Below are 19,041 nucleotides of genomic sequence, written 5' to 3'. Positions count from 1 at the left end.
ATTGTCAAATGAAAAGCAACATGCGGTGAATATTGCTTAAATTTGTTTGTTAGACACATTTAAAAAGACGTTTAGGCCTACATCTGGCGATTTACCTGTGATAAATGCTATGGGAATTTCTGTTGCTATGCTGTGCGCTGTCTTATGTCATCAATATCACTAAAGCAGCCTCTGCCGCTACAAATGTAGAGAAGAGAGGATATTGTCTGCACCCACACACCCACATATCGGCTCGGTGAATTATTTGCATTCGTGTCTCTCTTTTACTCATTACCAACACACTTGTCTGCCTGGTTGGTACAGATCAGGGCCGTAATCATAATATATATCCCCCCCCATATTCAAATCTGGTCAAAAATATGAATATAAATGTGCTACGCTACGACAGGCAACCACGCACGCTGTTCAGGGGGGGGGGGGGGGGCGCGTCAGACTCCCCAGCAGATTTGGTCCCCCCCAATGTTGACTCCATGACTATGCCTTGGTACAGATATACTGATATACATTAATACTGATGTCAAGTGCACATAATGTCAACAAAAGAAACATTCTAGACTCTGTTTTCTCTCTGAAATATCAATGGAGTAAAAAAAAAAAAAGTGCTTGGAAAAATCTTAGATTTGTTTTCTGTATGTCATCATGCTTAAAGATGTTCCCAAGTTTCACGGAGCAGTAAAACGATATAGTCTACACCACTAGAGGGCAGCACACTCCACAAAATGTCGGCTACCTGACCGCCTGAAGACAAACATCTTTCATGCAATAAATCAAATGTCAAAACTGCTGTGAAATGGAAGTGCTCTTGACTTGACGGATCTATGTTGCCACCTGCAAACAAAATAAGAAAAGTGAGGTAAATCAATACATTGAATTATTTTCTACTGCATATCTGTACACCATGTGTAAATCACGTCATATCTCCTTCATCTATCATGTTGTAATTAAAAAAAAATATTGAAGGCAGAAATTGTAATAACTTATGGATGAAGAAGGCGATGAGAGTAGAATAAGAAAGGCGCTGAGAGCTATTGAGATGCACCCTTTTAGAGGCTGGTCCTGATGATGTCATCGTGGTATAAGGGTAGCGCCATTTTGAACTAAATAAGTGCGGTAGCTGGATAGCTGTGCCTGCCTGGTTTGAAAGAACAGTGGGTGGACTTCACGAGGGAGGGTGAATGAACCAGGGAAATAAGGGAGTGAGTGCAAAACAGCAGTGGTCCGCAACGATTCGGCCTCATCGCAAGCTAACCCGCCTCCATCATCATTCGAGACAGACCGCCGGTAGAAGACCATCCCAGACGAAAGAGTTTGGGATTGGGAACTGAGATTGTAATTGAGAATCCTTTTCTCGTCATGGCAGGTAATTCGGAAAACTCACGCCTTAGGAGAAACTCGGCTAGTGCTAACAAGCTATGCTAGCAATGTTATACAAAAGTTTCATAAATATTTTGTACCTGTATATCTAGAGATAGATCGGCATGGGTGAAATCATCTTATACAGCAGGCTGTCTGGTTATAATTTCCAAGTCAAACGAACTAACCTTACGTCAAATTGTCTCACTACTAGTTCTAGAAGTACTAGTTGTACCATTAGCAGCTAACGATTAATGCTATAGCTAGCAAGCTAACCGTTCACTTTTTAAATGTTTAGCTTTAAGAATTGAGGCTAAACGCACAACATGACCCTCTGTTCTACATACGTTGTCTAACCAAAACTGCACAGTACTCAACCATCTCCGCTACTAACTTGGCAAGCTATTTATCGGTAATGTTAGACTATCAGACTAGCCAAGATACCCGGCCTGCTGTGTGCTTTGGTATGCGCTTCAAGTTCAACTTATTTCAGCCAGCAGTGAATTTGATGTGTCGTTAGCATTTCGGCTGTAGGAGCAGCAAACGTGTTCACCAGTTGCCGGTTAGCTGTAGAGCTAGCTAGTTGGTCAACATGACTGTGTTATACCTGCCTATTTATGCCAGCTATCGTGTTAGCCAGCCACGCCAGGGGTAAACTGCAAGTTAGCCAGCTAACAAACTAGCTAGCAGGCGATGTTAGCTTAAAGGTGATGGTGCTCGGTCATGTAGCTCTAGCTAGCAAAAATGCTGTGTCAGACGCCGAGGATAGCCACCAAACAGCAAATGCTCGATACTGAATAGACGAGTTGTGTTCGAGGACCAGAAGTTCAGAAGCGTGGAAGCTTGGTGATGTGAGCGGGAGTCGGGTGATGAAAAAGATGGCCGTTGCACTTGCTGGTGCCACAGTCTGATGGCACAGACTGGCCTTTTTACAGGGCTGCACCTTATTTTCCACCTGGAGCATCTTTCCTCAGGCCTCATGCATAGGTTGTGCTTGAACGTAATGGCTATCCATGATGCGTCACAAGCAGGATACGCGAATGGTCTAAGATGGCCAGTCGGCAAGTACAATCTTTCCCTTGAAACTAACCTGCATCCTCAGGTCTGTTAGCCTATCAGTGCATCTAAATCGCGAGATGACTCATTTTAGAAGGGCGGACAGAATGCAGTCACATGAATATTACCTAGAAAGTTAGTTACACCCAGAGAGTGACGACCGAAAACATCACATATTTGGCCCTCCAGTCATCTTTACAAACCAGGCCCTCTTAGTTAAAAAAAAATAATATTTTGATCATCACATCTAACCGGTTTGATTGTGTAATATTAGAACTGTACATGGGTAGGTGTGACCAGCCTTGTTGTGCAATCAGCATTAGCTGTCAGCTGAAAACTCAGGTCTCTCCACAAACTAGTGTTCCCTTTGCCTGTTGTTGGCAAATGCTAAGTCATACATGTTGGCGAACCGATCCGTTACGTAGCGTGAGGCTTAAACAAGCTGGGATGGATTACTACAATCTGTGTCGGACGTTGATTCTAGGTAGCGTAACAATGCCAAAGTCAAATCGTCGAGGTGTTGTCTTCCAACGGTTTCTAGGGTGCGGTTATTGGAGGGACGTGTCTTTGCGTGACTCGGAGCCCTCATCTTGATTTCTGTTGCAGGAGTCGGAGGTGGAAGCAATGATGGACAGTGGTGCTTCTCCCAGGTGAAAGGGGCCATCGACGACGACGTTGCAGAAGGTAGGTCCTCCATCTCTCTGTGTCCTTCTCTCTCTCTCTCTCTCTCTCTCTCCAGACCTCCATATAGGCACGCGACGCAGTCTTCATCTCCTAAACAGGCGCCACAGTGCATAGACACACATCCGACTGGTTTCCGGGTGCTCGTGTGAGCGAGAGAAGCCTCTGCAGGTTGCATTCCTGAGAGCGTGTGGCTGGTCTTGCTGCCGTCAGTGGCTCCCTTCCTCCTGTCACGTGGGCCCCCCAAGCTTGCTGCGAAACTCCTGCTGGGGCACGTCTGTGTTGCCAGGGGGCGGGGGGGAAGAAACGAGGGGAGGAGGGCATTCTGGGGGCCAGTTGTCGTGTCAGAGGGGCCAGTTACATTAAATATGATCGTTGTCGTATAGTTTTATTCCCCACTTCGCAGGCGTAAACGGGCAAAAAGATGACTTACACTCTAGGTTTCGGGAGGCTCCAAGGGAGTCCAAGCTTGTCGTCAGGGGGGGCACCGCCCCTGCCAAAAAGGTGTGTCGCGCTTGAGTCTTCATCCTGGTTCCATATCACTCATCAGGAAGTTTCAGTGTCGGCCGACTGAATGAACAGGCCCCTGTCACAGATCAGCCCCTTGGCCATCTACGTTGTTACAGAATATTGACATCATTTCCTTGCCGCACGCTCACGTGAGTGCAAACAACGTCTTGTGTTGGCACACGCGTGTGGTGAGCGTGGGTTAACAAGGAAGGAGGACGCGTGTTTGGAATCTGTGGACATCCTGTACTGTAAGCCTGCGCCACGCTCGGTGTGACAATCAAGCCTGTAACACATTCCTAGAGCAGAGCAGAGTGTGTGTCCGTGTGTGTGTCCGTGTGTGTCCGTGTGTGTGTGTCCGTGTGTGTGCGTGTGTCCGTGTGTGTGTCCGTGTGTGTGTCCGTGTGATGTGACTGCTGTATGGTCAGGAGGGTACATTAGGGTCCATTCAGGAACGCTGCTGCAGCATGCAGGCTCTTGGTCATCCAGTGGTGCGGTGAGGGGATATTGACCAAATGAAGTGGCTCTACCCCCCCCCCCCCCCCCCTCACACACACACACACATATATATACAGGCCCCCGGGAGGTCGTCCACACAAAAGCCTCCTGCTGCGACCTTTCGGAGTATTGTGTTTCTGCTTCAATGGTCAACAAAGGGTTAAGTGTATGTCTCCCTCTTTCTCCCCCTCTCTCTCTCTCCCTCCCCCTCACTCTCTCGCTCCCTCTTTCTCTCGCTCCCTCTTTCTCTCTCTCTCCCTCTTTCTTTTTCTCTCTCTCCCTCTCTCTCTCTCTCTCTCTCTCTCTCTGTCCCTCCCTCTCTCCCTCTCCCCCTCCCCCCCTGTCTCCCTCTCTCGCTCCCTCTCTCCCTCTCTCTCTCTCCCTCTCTCTCTCTCTCTCTCTCTCTAAAAGCATCTGTCGTGCTGTCGGGGGAACGTGTGCTAGTTTGTGGAATCTAGGTTACCGTGCATTGTCTGTGCTCTGGATTCAGTCCTATCCTAGGCTCACCTACATAGTCAACACACCCAGCCTGGAGCTAGCCCCCACACCCAGGGCTGGTGCAGGCTAACTGTAGGAATGTCCCCACTTTAAATGTGTCATCTATGAAGACTTCAGCGTGACAGTGCATTAATGGCTGCTTTGATTCTCCCTGACAGCTGACATCATATCTACTGTGGAGTTCAACCACTCTGGGGAGTTGCTAGCCACGGGAGATAAAGGCGGTCGGGTTGTCATCTTTCAGCAGGAAATAGAGGTACCGATCGATGTTTACGGGTTTGAATGCTAATGTTTGATCTTGCGTGTGGGAGAGGATCAGGACTGGAGACCTTGAACGTCCTCCGAGGTCATTGGTTGTACAGGACATGCAGACGCATTCAAACGCATCAAAGTAACAATGCAACAATAATCTGACGACTGTCTACAGCAGCCATCATCATGTTCAGGCAGACATTAAGGTGCATGTCAATAACCATATGCCAATGATTGTAACATCCAGGATACTGATCTTCTCTCTCTCCCCCTCCACCACCCTCTCTCTCCCCCTCCACCACCCTCTCTCTCCCCCTCCACCACCCTCTCTCTCCCCCTCCACCACCCTCTCTCTCCCCCTCCAACCAGAACAAGAGCCAGCCGCAGTGTCGTAGTGAGTACAATGTTTACAGCACGTTCCAGAGCCACGAGCCCGAGTTCGACTACCTGAAGAGCTTAGAGATCGAGGAGAAGATTAACAAGATCAGGTGGCTCCCGCAGAAGAACGCTGCTCAGTTCCTGCTGTCCACCAACGGTCTGTCACACACACACACACACACACACACTCTCCCATCCCACCAAGTCCTCAAACATCCACTCGCTCAGCGTGTAGAGTATTCCAGGGTTCCATACCTCACATAACTTGGAGTTGTATTTCTTTCTTTGACAGACAAAACTATAAAGTTGTGGAAGATAAGTGAGCGAGACAAGCGACCGGAAGGCTACAACCTGAAGGAGGAGGATGGGCGCTACAGGGACCCCAACACCGTGACCTCCCTGCGGGTCAGTACTGTCGCACGGACGCTCCGGAGGACCAGGCACCCTGTCGAGCCTCCTCCATCTGCTCTGCTCTCCTCGCTGTAGAGAAACCTCTTCATTCACACACATGACATCTGGATTACAATATCTTCTCTCTACTCTGGGGAACCCTTTCATTTCGCACACATTCGTAACATCTGGATGGTCGTATTTCCACCCTGGAAGGTGTGGTGTGACCCGCTCGTCCTCCGGCCAGGCTGCCCCCCGGTCCCTGACTGTGTCCCCTCCCCCTGCAGGTGCCCGTGTTCAAACCCATGGACCTGATGGTGGAGGCCAGTCCGCGGAGGGTGTTCGCCAACGCCCACACCTATCACATCAACTCCATCTCCGTCAACAGCGACCACGAGACGTACCTGTCCGCCGACGACCTGCGCGTCAACCTCTGGCACCAGGAGATCACCGACCGCAGCTTCAGTATCCTCTAACCGCCCGCCGGCGCCAATTCTGCCCTGCCTTCCTGTCTTGTGTGTCAGCTTCCTGTCGGTGCGGTCGACGCTTCCCCTCGCCTTGACCGCAGGTCCAGACAGGAAGTGGGACTGTCATCGACACGAATCACAGAAGCCTCGTTTCTGTCGTGTTTTGTTTGTCTGGTCCTGCGGAGATCCAGAGGCGTCGACGCGAAGCGCGCAAACAGCCGCGTTTCTGTTTTAGTGTGTGGTTCCACGATGGCGCTTCTTTCCCTTGACCCCCCTCCCCAGACATCGTGGACATCAAGCCAGCCAACATGGAGGAGCTGACGGAGGTGATCACCTCAGCAGAGTTCCACCCCCACCAGTGCAACACCTTCGTCTACAGCAGCAGCAAGGGCACCATCCGCCTGTGCGACATGAGGGCGTCCGCCCTCTGCGACAAGCACTCCAAACGTGAGGGCCTCCGTCCAATCAGCACTCACCTGGCCTCCACTGTTTAACTGGATCCCCGTTACTCAGACTCATATAAATGGCGTCTTCATACTATGATGAAGACGCCATCGCTTATCAGGAAGGAAAATACAACTTGAGGCTTTCACACCTGGAACCTCTGGATCTTAACAGCCTAATTCACATTAAATACACTGTAGAGCAGGGCTGCCCTGGTCCTTAGAGGCCGCTGTCCTGAATGTTGGAGATGTTTCCCCACTCCAACACACCTGATTCAAACGAACGGGTTGTTATCAAGCTCTGTGGAAGCTTGGTGACGACCATTCATTAAAATCAGGTGTGTTGGAGCAGAGAAACATCTCAAACTGCCCCTGAGGACCAGGATTGGACAGACTTGCTGTGGAGAGTTGCTGTTAGTGAGAGAGCCATCCATCTGTTACACGTGTCTAACCTCTGTGTTTTTCTGGTCCGGCGTTTTTTAGTGTTTGAGGAGCCAGAAGACCCCAGCAACAGGTCCTTCTTCTCAGAGATCATCTCCTCCATCTCTGACGTCAAGTTCAGCCATAACGGCCGCTACATGATGACCAGGGACTACCTGTCTGTGAAGATCTGGGACCTGAACATGGAGAGCAGGCCTGTGGAGACCTACCAGGTGAGATCAGCTCGGCCCGGATGTGGACAGATACTTGGGTATCGGACCGAACCTCAAGACCACACCTTTTTGCTGGTTTCCTGCATGCAGTGTCTCACGGTGTCCACCAGGGGGTGATGTAAGACCCCCAGATCTGACTTGTGTCCTTTCCCTTTGGCAGGTTCATGAGTACCTCAGGAGCAAGCTGTGCTCGCTGTACGAGAACGACTGCATCTTCGACAAGTTTGAATGCTGCTGGAACGGCAACGACAGGTTAGGACTGAGAGGGGGGTCGGCTGACTACTGGGCCAACAAATCCATCTGCCTTTTTTTGTTTGGTTTTTTTACATGCTGCAGTTGATAATGCGTTCGTTGCTTTGCAAAAGGTCTGAACCTGACCTTGTGGTTTCAAAGATTCAGTATCTCTCTCTCTCTCCTTCCTCCCTCTCCCCATCCTCTCTCTTCTTCCTTCCTCTCTCCCTCTCTCCCTCCAGCGTGGTGATGACGGGCTCCTACAACAACTTCTTCCGGATGTTCGACCGCGCCCAGCGGCGGGACGTGACCCTGGAGGCGTCGCGGGAGAGCAGCAAGCCCCGGCAGGTGCTCAAGCCGCGCAAGGTGTGCGCCGGCGGCAAGCGCAAGAAGGACGAGATCAGCGTGGACAGCCTGGACTTCAACAAGAAGATCCTGCACACAGCCTGGCATCCCCAGGACAACATCATCGCCGTGGCTACCACCAACAACCTCTACATATTCCAGGACAAAGTGAACTAGTGGCGGGTGACGTGTGTGTCCCCCCCCCCCCAGCCAGACATTCACCACCACTGACCCCCCCCCTCCTCCTCTTTACGTTAGTCCAGGACGGAGAGTGTCGTCGGACAGATGGACTTTGCCATGTTCCCCCCATGCGTTGGGGGGGGGGGGGGACTGCAACCTCATTCTTGCTCGCCGTTCTCCTCTGTGTGGCACAGTGACTCTCGCCCCTTGTTATTGTTATGGTGATGATGTTGTGCCTGATCTGTGCCGGCTAAACCCGCCCAGCCCTGCCCTGCGACTGCACGGCTAGTTCAAAAAAAGTTCCATTTATTTCTCTTGTCAGAACACAACCACACCTTTTTTGTTTTTTTCTTTTTCGGGGCTGGTGATTGGCCACGTAGAAGAAAGGGGGGGGGGGGTGGTGGGGGAAGGAAGGAAGGAAGGAAGAAGGAAAAAAACAAAAAACACCCAGAGTTCTGTTTGTCTCTTGCCATGGTTATGTTTATTGTTTAGATTACTGGACAGCTAAGCTGTTTCCTTTCTGTCTGTCGAGAACCAGTGTTCACTTCCTCCTCGTGACCCTCCAACGCGCCACGCGTCTCTTCCAGCTCCACACTCCTGCTGAAAGCACCACACACACACACACACACACTCACTCTTTCTCAAACACACCTCAACAGTCACCCAGGGGCCCCTCTCTCACCAAGCTGTAGCTGCTACTGGTGGACTGCTGCACCTAAGAGCTCCGACACATGAACAGATACCTGTGCTCTCTGGTCACCCCCCCCCTACACACACACACACACACACACACACGCCGACCCAGATGGCTGACCCGGACCCGCCCCAGTGAAGACCACTGCCCACAGCTGAGCTTCATACTCTGGGTGGGCAAGCAGTCCTGCCTGGGTCTTGGGGGAGACCAAAGTGCCCTGTGTCACCAATTATTTACCTCCTTATTTTTTTTCTGTTGTCAAACTAATATCCAGGTGTCAAGAGATGATGATGATTTGATTGTCATATTTATAAATGTAACAAATGTCACCACAGAATTGTTGGTTGTAATTATTTTTGAGCTGACGTAGACCGTAAGGTGTTTGGAGCGATCTGAAGTGCCGTCTCCTGGTCCCGAGACAGGCCGCGCTTCCGTCACAGGAGCGCGCTGACGGCCGCTGTCGCTGATCCAAAGTGCCACGAGGTCTCATGCACTGGACTCCATGTTGTGTTGTCAACTGAAATGCTACAGGGTGTGCTTGTGGCTGGGAAAGACTGCATATTTTACAGACGCCAAAGTGGCTGGGTTCTCGTAGTTTGTTTAAATGTGAGCTGAACCCCATTCCGGTCATTACTCTAATGTAATGATTCAATATAGTCTAGTTCTCTGGTTGATGTCTACACCCGCGAGAGAAACTGACGGTTTACTAATCATAATGCCTCCAATAATGTTTGACGATGACAAATACAATAGGTCTACTGTTGTTGTGATCTTGAGTGATGGGGACAAGAATAAAGTAAATACTTTTTTTACTCGTGTGGTGAGTTAATGAGGTAGAGACCGCAGTTTCTAAATCTTAAGTGTTCAAATTAATTTCGGAAATTTGGATGGGATGAGAGTTAGTTAAGACGTTTCTTTGTCGGTTGAATGGCACTCAACTGATGTCTTAAGAGATATTTAGGCGGGGTATTTATCTTCATATATACGGTTGGTGCCCTGATATTAGCATCCCAGAGTCTATTTTGAGGATGTGTTTAACGTGATCATATGCACGTAAACAACTTCATCCACTCCATGGATGCTAATTAATGTTGTCTCGTTTTTTTTTTTCTTTTTCCATGTCTTTTGCATGTTTGCACGTTGTTCCTCATCCATTCCAAGCAGGTTACGTAATTTGGTTAGCTTTTTTGCCTCTCTTTGTTATCATAGAACTGGCTCATCTGACGTCAGTAGACGGCTTTAGGAAGATCGGGCTCACCGCTGGTTCTGGATCAGCCAAGGAAAAACTATCCTCAGAACCGGAGCGTCTCCGCGAAGCACCGTAAAGGCGACTCAGGTCAGTTAAAGGCACGCGGTTGTGCGCACGTACGAATGAGTGGAGGGAGTCCGCGTGTTGCATTGACAGTGTAGTCTTATGCAAGCCACCTTGCTCACAGGCACTATGTCCGACTCTGCTACTTCAGCAGAAAGCAACGGAGACTCTGGACTACATGGTAAATATCACTCAAATGCGTTTAAATACTTTCCTGTCATTCTGTGATTTCTGTAGGGAATTTCATGGGTTACGTGGAAGCGTATTTAGGATACTTTAAAATTGGGTTCATGTAGTTTTAACTCTGAAATATATTGTGCGGTAGGGTTTTTTTGTGCTAGAGACATGGAGAAGGTTTAGGGGCGGGCAGATTTTGGGAACTGAGTGTACTGTTAGTGACTTGACAGGCCAATGGGCCAATGGGCTTGGACCAGGCGGCCAAATTGTTTGAGTGACGGACAGTAAACCAATTGCAAAACCACGTGGTGGTGAATAGGCGGGACTATAATTATGTCAACACTCAACAAGATGAGGTAGAATAAGTTAGAAAGCTTAAATTCAGCGCTGATTTGTAATATTAACGCCTTGCGGTTGATAAATATACTATTTAAACCCAATAAAAAAATCTAATTAAAATCTGTTGACGCTAGTTTGTTTCAAATATCCTGCCGAGACAGAACCAGGATAAACAAAGACAAGTGAAATGCTACAGTGTTATTATCGTCAGGTTGAATATCTGGATAAAACTGTATGACCTGTTGCTTTAATAGTGGTCCAATATCCTAAATGAGCTCAACTAAGAGACAAACAATACGATATTATAGATAGATGCACTATTTAAGGCTAATGTCAGCAGTGGATTTACTGCATATTTGTATAACTGTATAATGATGCATATCCGTTAGCTCAACGATACTGGCAACCTGGTTCCACACCCAATATTTACCGCATTGAAAGTCACAAAGATCAATTGTGATTTTCATTTGTTCTTGGTCAAAAATGTACTCTGGTGTTGAAATGTGTCCACTCTTTCAGTAACCAGTCATTTCTATGGTTCTGGAAAACACAGAGCTGGTAGGTACTGGATACTGCATATTTTAACACCTGTGTTTGTATGGGTAACGAGAGAAGCAGAACAAAGCCACGTTTATCACAGACAGTGCCAGGCATGCCACCCTTCCACAGTGGCCCGTTTGGGGGCGTCTCAGAAGGGTGAGGCTGCAGGAGAGGCGAAGCATTGCCAAGCCATGACCTGGAAGGGGAGGGGGGTGGAGGAGGGTTGGGTGGATGACTTGGCACGTTGAGCTATTTATGGGCTCGGTGACGAGCTGGTATACGTTTCGTACGTGGGCAATGTGGGGAAAGTTTTCAGGTGGTGAGCGTGGGTGAGGGGGCTGGGGGGCGTTCAGAGTTTTCATTTTGAAGTTTGGGAATGTGTGTGTGTGATGTTGTGTGCGCAGCGGTTAGGCTCAGGGATTTGGCAAACAAGTATTGCTGTTGTCAGACAGTTTGCTCGCTGTTCCTGTTAATAAGTAGGCAATCTGTCACTGTGGCTCCTTTCAGAAGGAAGTCAAACACAATGGTAAAAATATATATTTTTTTTTAATGAAAGGTTGAAAAATGTTTCATTGCCTTGTGAAATCTTCTACAAATCGTTTTTTTTTTCTCACCAACTGATCTGAAATTTGAGTACTTCCTCGCCCTGCTTGAACTAAGACTGGAAGTCCACCCGAGTCTGGTTCTCTTCAGTCTGCGGGTTGTTTGTGACGGTTCTGCCCCCACACGGTCATCAGGGCCCAGGGTATAGGCAGGGGAGAGACAGAGGGCTGTGGTGGTCTGGTCAGTTAAGTCCTGAGGTGTCTGTGGGTGTGAAGGGGTCATATCTTGCCTATCTATCATACCTTTCCTTTGAAACCCGCCTCTCCACGACAGTGGCCCTTTCCAGAACTTTCCGCCCCGCTGCCACCATGGCAACCTTGTTTAGACCGTGGAGCGCAGACAATGGGCTGTGGATAGCGGCTTAGCTGGCAGTCTACTGGGTACACCAAGGGGTGAAAGTGGGTGAGGGGTGGAGGCTGGGGGGGGGGGGGGAGGGATGGAGGATGGGTGGGGGAAGGGGAAGGGGATTGACCCAGAGCTGGGGTTGAAAGGGTAGAGGAAGGGGATCTGTCCCAGCCTTCATAATCCTACTGGCAAGCCTTAACTGGATGACCATTGGCTGCTTTATAAGTTACTACTGACTATGCCATCACATGACCTGTGTGTTTACGTTCTCCGACGAGGTCTGGCTTGTGAGCTCATCCTGGCCTCTGGGTTGTCGACATGCGATAGTCCGATATCAAATGTGTCTGGGCGAAGTGTGGAGGGTTAGGCTCTCCCATCGCGGGTACATGGTGGCCCACACGTAGGTCGTGGGGGGGGAGGGGGGCAATAGACACACGTTCTAGAATGATCGTTCCTTGACCGCTCCCCAGACCGACAGGCGTTTTATGATCCTCTTAACGTGCAGTAAAAGCATGCAGTGGTATGCCTGGCTTGGTGTACGTGTGTGTTGACCCTCTCTGTGTCTCTGCCTGGCTTGGTCTTGGTCCTCCGCTCTCCAGTTTGAGCCCAGACATCGCTCCCTGTGCTCAGTGGCTCAGGGGTACTGTGGCAACAGTAGTGTGCTGCCCAGACACAGGGGGGGGGGGGGGGGCGTTCTCTCAAGCACAGTGGGGCAAGAGTCCAGAGCGCTGTCTGATACGATATCCATCTGATGTATGTGTTTATTCCCCCTTCGCTATTGTGTCTGTGTGTGGGTGCGTGTGTGTGTGGTGTGTATGACTGTGTGTGGTGTGTATGACTGTGTGTGGGTGCGTGTGGTCTTTTGTGGTGTGTGTGATCTGTATGACTGTGTGTGGTGTGTGTGTGTGGTGTGTATGACTGTGTGTGGTGTGTGTGTGGTGTGTATGACTGTGTGTGGTGTGTATAACTGTCTCCATCCCTCCCTCAGGGTCCTGGGTGGAGCTGGAGATGAACCGTGCGGCCCAGGCTACATCCGCAGGCCCCCCTGCCCCGGGCCTCCTGCCCCTGCTGCCCCCCTTGCCCCCCCTGCCCCAGCCCGAGGAAGAGGAGGCTATGGTGGGGGGTCTGGAACACGTGCCCTCCTCGTCCTCCATCCATAACGGAGACATGGAGAAGATCTTGCTGGATGCGCAGCACGAGTCCAGCCGCAGTAACTCGTCCTGCGACAGGTAGACTTGAACACCGGGAGGTGGGGTGGGTGTGGGGGTGTGGGGGGTGGGTGTGGGGTGGGGTGTGGGGTGGGGTGTGGGGTGGGTGTGGTGTGGGGTGGGGTGGGTGTGGGGTGGGGTGTGGGGTGGGGTGTGGGGTGGGGTGTGGGGTGGGGGTGGGGGTGGGGGTGGGGGTGGGTGGTTACGTAAGTGGGTAGATAAGTAGGTGTGTAGATAGGTAGGTGGGTGGGTAGGTATGTGAGAACGTGGGTAAGTTAGTAGGTATGTAGGTATGTAGGTAGGTACTTTGTTCTTGGGAAGACTTGGCTTGTTGACTCTTCGGAAAGGATAAATATGATGTATAGTTACTGACCTTATCAAGATGGAAGCCCTCTGGCCCCAGCCAGTAGAGAAAGAGGAACAACTCTTACAGTTCTGTGTGCACAAGCCTGGGATTCTCACAGTAACATCCTGTCAGCCTCTGTCTAAAGCCAGGCTTATCTGATTGCTAACGGGTCAGCTGTCGGCCAGTCTCCTGACCATGTTTACTGGAAGTTGTTTTGACAACAGAACACTACTGTAACAGCACCCAGACATGAAAGATCAGTCTGTCAGGATTTAGGACATTTCGAGGTCGGTCTTCCAAGTTTCATAACACGTTAATACATCATAAACCGCAAAGAACATAAAAATAGCCTTCAACATTTTTTTTCTTTTTTCTTTGGACTGTATGGTGTTGTGTTTTAGTGTGATGGTTGTTGACATGTTCCCACAGCCCCCCACGTCCGCACAGCCCTCAGGACGAAGGACAGATCATCTTCGATGTGGACGTGACGAACAGGAGAGACAGCCAGGTAGACCACTGCGTCACCCGCCTGTTTCCATGGAGACAGAAACGGTTGCCCGAGTCAACGTGTGCCTGACGACTGTAGTTTCCATGGCGATGTCAGCCCTCCCCCCCCCCCCCCACCGGCACACACACACACTCCTCTGTCTTGTGGGGTTCTAGCTTTGGGCATGACAGACACTTTGACTGCCTCACACACACACACACACACACCACTCTCTGTTTCCACATGGCAGAGTCAGACTCTGGATTTCTGCTTATTTCTGTCAATGACTAGAGCTTCCTCTGACTGCCTCTGTTTCTGTACCCTTGTTAACCTCTCGCACTGGGCTCTCTCTTTCTGTCTGCTGTGAAAGTCCACATCGTACTGGTTAGTCATCGTACCAGTGTTCCTCATGAGAGGCTAACCAGGCCTGTGTGTGTGTGTGTGTGTGTTTTCTGGGCCCCCACAGTCAGAAGAGGGGAGTCTGGATAAAGAGCGGGACATGGACATCCTGATGAAGGACTCAGATATCCTGATGAAGGACTCAGATATCCTGATGAAGGACTCAGACTGGGTAGCAGACTGGTCCAGTCGACCCGAGAACAACCCTCCCAAGTAGGTGTCAGTGTGTGGGGGAATGTGTGTGTGTGTGTAAGGAGTGTGTGTGTGTGTTAACCCCTCCGTGTCCCCTCCCTCAGGGAGTTCCACTTCCGTCACCCGCGGCGCTCCGACACCCTGAGCATGAGGAAGTCCGGTGTTATGAAGAAGGGAGGAATCTTCTCAGCCGAGTTCCTCAAAGTCTTCATCCCCTCGCTGCTCCTGTCTCACATCCTGGCCCTCGGACTCGGGTAGGACAGCCACGCCTCATTGGCCAATCCCAGGGGCCAATCCCAGGGGCCAATCCCAGGGGCCAATCCCAGGGGCCAATCCCAGGGCCACCCCTATCTCCCCATGCTGAAATATGCCATTTTGTTACATTGTAGTACGTTTAATTTAATGATATTTATATTATCGGGACTATTTTAACTGCGATTTTATGATCATTTATGACGGTATCGGGTCATACTGTTCCTACACACCTCCTTTCCGCCCTGCAACTACCTTTCAAATGTGCAACAGTGTACTGTGGTTGCATCATAATTCATTTTCACATTGTATTTTCGGTGCACAGTCGAAACAGCATCTGCCACACTCCCCCAGCAGTGCCATGCTTTCTCCAGCAGAGGGCGCTTGGTAGCGGTGGACAGGCAGGCAGCTGGGGCTTGTTTGTGTCTGTGTCTGGCTGGCTGAACAGCTGCAGTGCTGGTCAGTCCTGTCCCAGACAGGGAGACCACCTGCCCAGTGTACCGACACAGCTTCTACCCAACTCCCTCTAATTTACGGCACGCAACGGACATTCCTGTTGGACGGACGCCATTCCAAACCCCCGCCATGACTATTCCAGGGACTGCGAGGGCCACTACAGACTAGAGTTGCGTCTTCCTGGAAGAGCTTATCGGATGTCTAACGTTTTTCTCTCGTTCTCCTCAGGGTCTATATTGGGAAGAGGTTGATCACGGCTCCTGCGAGGTCTTTCTGAAGCAAAACCCCCGGAAGAGAAGTCTAAGCTGTGGCCGCCATTTCGTCGAGGAGAAGAAAAAATATATTTTGCGGTTGACAGAAGAATGCCTTTTTTTCTCTCCTCCTAACTTCCCTTCTCACACTTTTTCTCTCGCTTCTTTTTCTTCTCTTTCTCCGTCATCTTAGTCTGAGACGGGTCGTGTTCTCCAAAGAAACACGTTGCTTTTCTTTTTCTTTGTTTTTCCTCGACCACTCCCCCCTCCTCCCCTTACCTCTCAACCCTCTCTAGGTACCAGGCTCTCTCCCTCTCCTATAGAAGGAAAGATTAAGGTTATGACCCCTCTATCCTCCAGATTGAGTCCACTGGTTCAAAACAGGCAGGCTTTTTGGGGGGAGGAGGACACCAAATCAAACTCACCACACCACCCCTGTTATATAAAAGTGGTCTGTCCCACTTGTAGAAGAGACTCTTGACCCCAGATTGTACCACCTTCTGTCCAGGTGTTTTTCTCTTTAGCTCAAACTCCTGAAAGGGGTTGACCAAACAAATCTGAGAGTAACTGACCTAAAAATGGGAGCATGCCTTTGAAAGTTTTGTTGTCGACTATGAATACAATTATTCTAGAAAACGATTCTGAGATTATTTTCACCACCGGTTGTTGCTCGGTGGAAAGATTTAGATTATGGAAAGATGATGATGTGAACTCAGACCCACCTAACCGTGCTGTGAGTCTTGAAGACAGATATGCATGCCAACGTGTGTGCCATTATGTATTACAAATGGATCCCTGACCATTATCATACCCTGCATTTTATTTACGTCATTTTTATTTCTGGTCACAACGGGGTTTGAAAAAGGTTTTAATGATAATGATAGGCATGTAAAACATGCTAATAGTAATATTTCAGAATAGACAGAATATTTATTTTCATTGAGAGTTTGGTAGAAACACTGAGATGTTGGCAGAGACAGAGATGGATGTCTGTCCTCACGCGCGACGTTCCTTTCAGCCACCTGAGGTGTTGGCAACATATCGTAACAGGTTCGGTCCTGGTTTCACCTGGTTAACCTCTTCAAGACGGTTATCCTTCATCTGACACAAGCGTTCACAGTTAGCGGAAGGGACAAACATACTAAGTGTTCAGTTCTGTTTCCTTGGCTGTCAAGACGCTTTTGAACAAGCGGGTGGTTTGTAGGCACAGAGTAGGTTAACGGGCGGTTAACAGGGGACTTGTTCCCCTGCCAACAGTGGCAGATGTTTGGGAGGAGTGTTAGCACATTGGATTTTCCCTGCTCCAACACAACTGATTCAAATGAACGGGTCGTTATCAAGCTGGTGACGACCATTCATTTGAATCAAGTATGACGGAACAGAGAAACATCTCAAACCCGCAGGATAGTCTGGTCCTACATGTCTACGGCTGACAGTCTACGGCTGACATCCCATAATACACACAAACTGCCAACAGGGAACGGGGTCCGGACGGGACCTCAACTCTTCTCAGTAACCATGTGCCTCAGCGCGCACTCTCCGACGTCACCGGAGGCCTGCATTCTCTGAGCAAAATTGTCCGGTTCGCAGGAAGCGCTGTTCTCCTCTTCCTCGTGGAGAGGAAGACATCAAGAGATGGAGGTAAAAACAATCTGTGATCACACTATCGCCCGAGCGGAGAAGCCGATCTCCCAAGGGAATTCATCCCGATAGGTTTCAAAAGATACATGGTGTCACGGCTCACAGTGTCCTTCCCTCTGTCATCGGTTATACAGAGATTCTACGTTTGTGTTTTAGTGCCACAGAGTCGATCGATGCTCCCATTTGTATTTGCAACTTTTGACTGCTAGGTTTTGATTGTTTGTCGGTTTGTTTTGCTTGTGTTTTTGTGAAGTAAGAGTCAGATATGAACGCACCACAGGGACGTGCTGCATCCATACTGAGATAGGCCTACTTAGGGACCTCGATGCAGATCACGATTTCAAACCGGCTGAAATGAAAGTGTAGGAATAACACTGCCTGCATGGGGCCCGACACGAAGAGACAAAGAAAGTGTTCTGAACATAATTTATATAATTGCTATGGTTGTTGTAATGATGCACATATGTATTTGCTTTGATTCCCCCCCTCCCTCCTCCTTCCTCTTTCATTCGCAAAAAAAAAGAAATGAATAAATAAATATTTGTCATATTAAAATTTCCTGATCCAAGCTGAACCGTTGTGAAAGCATTTTTATTGGTTTCTGCTAACAGCGTTCTCTACTCTCATACATCATGAGGCTCCGACACCAGCTGAGGCTGGCCAGAAAGGACTTCAAGTCCCAGAAGTCTCGGCCAATCCCAGGCCCTGACAGGACCACTCCGTGTAACATCTTTCAGTCGTCAGACAGTCGTACGTGAGATGACTGTTCTTCCAGCACGTCCTCATTCCCCAACTCTCCCTGAGCAGCAGTGGCTGCCACATTCCAGAGTGTTCCGGAAACACACACACACACACACAGCTTTTGTCACACACACACACACACAGCTTTTGTCACACACACACACAGCTTTTGTCACACACACACACACACAGCTTTTGTCACACACACACACACACACAACCTTTTGTCACACACTGCAGTGTGTCACGTCTAGTCCCCTGAGTGGCCAGCACTAAGCCCTGTTTTGTTGATTGTGATTTGCAGCTTCTTTCTGAGCATGCACGACCTCTCGGTATTTCTCAGATGGGAAGGGTTATTTTGTCCACGCGCTTCTGTTACGCTTTTTGAAAACACAGGAACTGTTCGTACTTGTGTCCTCGAGTGACTCTTGCGAAGCCTAAAAAAGTCTGCTGCTCCAGGAACTTCTGTCAGTCCCCTCAACATCATTCCAACCTTTGACCCCCCCCCCCCACACACACACACACACACACACCACCACAGTCAGGATTCTCGGCAGTGTGTAACTAGGACTAACGGTTTGGTAGGCCTGTGACCAGGACTGAAATTTGAAACAGCTCACAGGAAAATGTTTGTCGGACTGACCCCTGACACACACACACGTATGTGAAGAGAGAGGAGAGGTGGAGAGGATAACTTTTTCAAAACCTTTTGTTCAAAACGTTTTTTTTTTTTTTTTATATTCTTTCAACCTTTAGAAACTTTTTTTTCACACTTGAAGTGAAAGGAGAGAAGAGGAGAGAGGAGATCTATAATTATTTCCTAAACGGCCCCTAAAACACACACACAAACACACACATGCACACACTTACACACCCGCATGCAGACACACGCACACAAACACACATGCACACACACACACTTTCTGTCTCTCAATGCAGTTTCTCTGTGGTGACAGAAGTCTGATTTATAGTGCTGACCATGCTGGTAGATGGTTGAAATCTCCTTCTGAGGCCTTGAATTATACTCCCCCCTGGTGGAAGCAATGACGATGTGTGCATTGTAAAGGGTGTGGGTGTTTGTATGTGTGTGTGTGTGTGTGTGTGTTTCTGTTTGCATGTGCAGTCA

At 49.4% G+C, this 19,041-nt stretch overlaps 2 protein-coding genes across 2 annotated transcripts; both read left to right on the top strand.

Annotated features, from left to right (window-relative positions):
- Window positions 1-1,117: 1,117 nt before the first annotated feature.
- Window positions 1,118-9,438, top strand: ppp2r2ab (protein phosphatase 2, regulatory subunit B, alpha b). Its single transcript, XM_084693871.1, has 10 exons — window positions 1,118-1,360; window positions 3,016-3,093; window positions 4,752-4,849; window positions 5,215-5,380; window positions 5,516-5,628; window positions 5,901-6,078; window positions 6,363-6,527; window positions 7,007-7,176; window positions 7,337-7,428; window positions 7,650-9,438. The coding sequence occupies exons 1-10, from the start codon at window positions 1,354-1,356 to the stop codon at window positions 7,927-7,929; spliced, it is 1,347 nt and encodes a 448-aa protein (XP_084549997.1). The 5' UTR covers window positions 1,118-1,353; the 3' UTR covers window positions 7,930-9,438.
- Window positions 9,439-9,960: 522 nt separating this feature from the next.
- bnip3lb (BCL2 interacting protein 3 like b) lies at window positions 9,961-17,748 on the top strand. Its single transcript, XM_084693882.1, has 6 exons — window positions 9,961-10,119; window positions 12,931-13,171; window positions 13,926-14,004; window positions 14,450-14,595; window positions 14,679-14,828; window positions 15,511-17,748. The coding sequence occupies exons 1-6, from the start codon at window positions 10,041-10,043 to the stop codon at window positions 15,557-15,559; spliced, it is 744 nt and encodes a 247-aa protein (XP_084550008.1). The 5' UTR covers window positions 9,961-10,040; the 3' UTR covers window positions 15,560-17,748.
- Window positions 17,749-19,041: the final 1,293 nt, after the last annotated feature.

Source organism: Hypomesus nipponensis, chromosome 27 (assembly GCF_054491055.1).
Source record: "Hypomesus nipponensis isolate SF chromosome 27, ASM5449105v1, whole genome shotgun sequence".
NCBI classification, from domain to species: domain Eukaryota; kingdom Metazoa; phylum Chordata; class Actinopteri; order Osmeriformes; family Osmeridae; genus Hypomesus; species Hypomesus nipponensis.
This window is presented reverse-complemented; position numbering and strand designations above follow the sequence as displayed.

Bases quoted from the DNA above. Each gene is read 5' to 3' on its own strand.
- bnip3lb (XM_084693882.1), top strand. From the start codon at position 10,041: ATGCAAGCCACCTTGCTCACAGGCACTATGTCCGACTCTGCTACTTCA. The intron at 10,120-12,930 runs GTAAATATCACT...TCCCTCCCTCAG, and splicing joins CGGAGACTCTGGACTACATG to GGTCCTGGGTGGAGCTGGAG. The intron at 13,172-13,925 runs GTAGACTTGAAC...ATGTTCCCACAG, and splicing joins AGTAACTCGTCCTGCGACAG to CCCCCCACGTCCGCACAGCC.
- ppp2r2ab (XM_084693871.1), top strand. The intron at 4,850-5,214 runs GTACCGATCGAT...CCCTCCAACCAG, and splicing joins TCTTTCAGCAGGAAATAGAG to AACAAGAGCCAGCCGCAGTG. The intron at 7,429-7,649 runs GTTAGGACTGAG...CTCTCCCTCCAG, and splicing joins TGCTGGAACGGCAACGACAG to CGTGGTGATGACGGGCTCCT.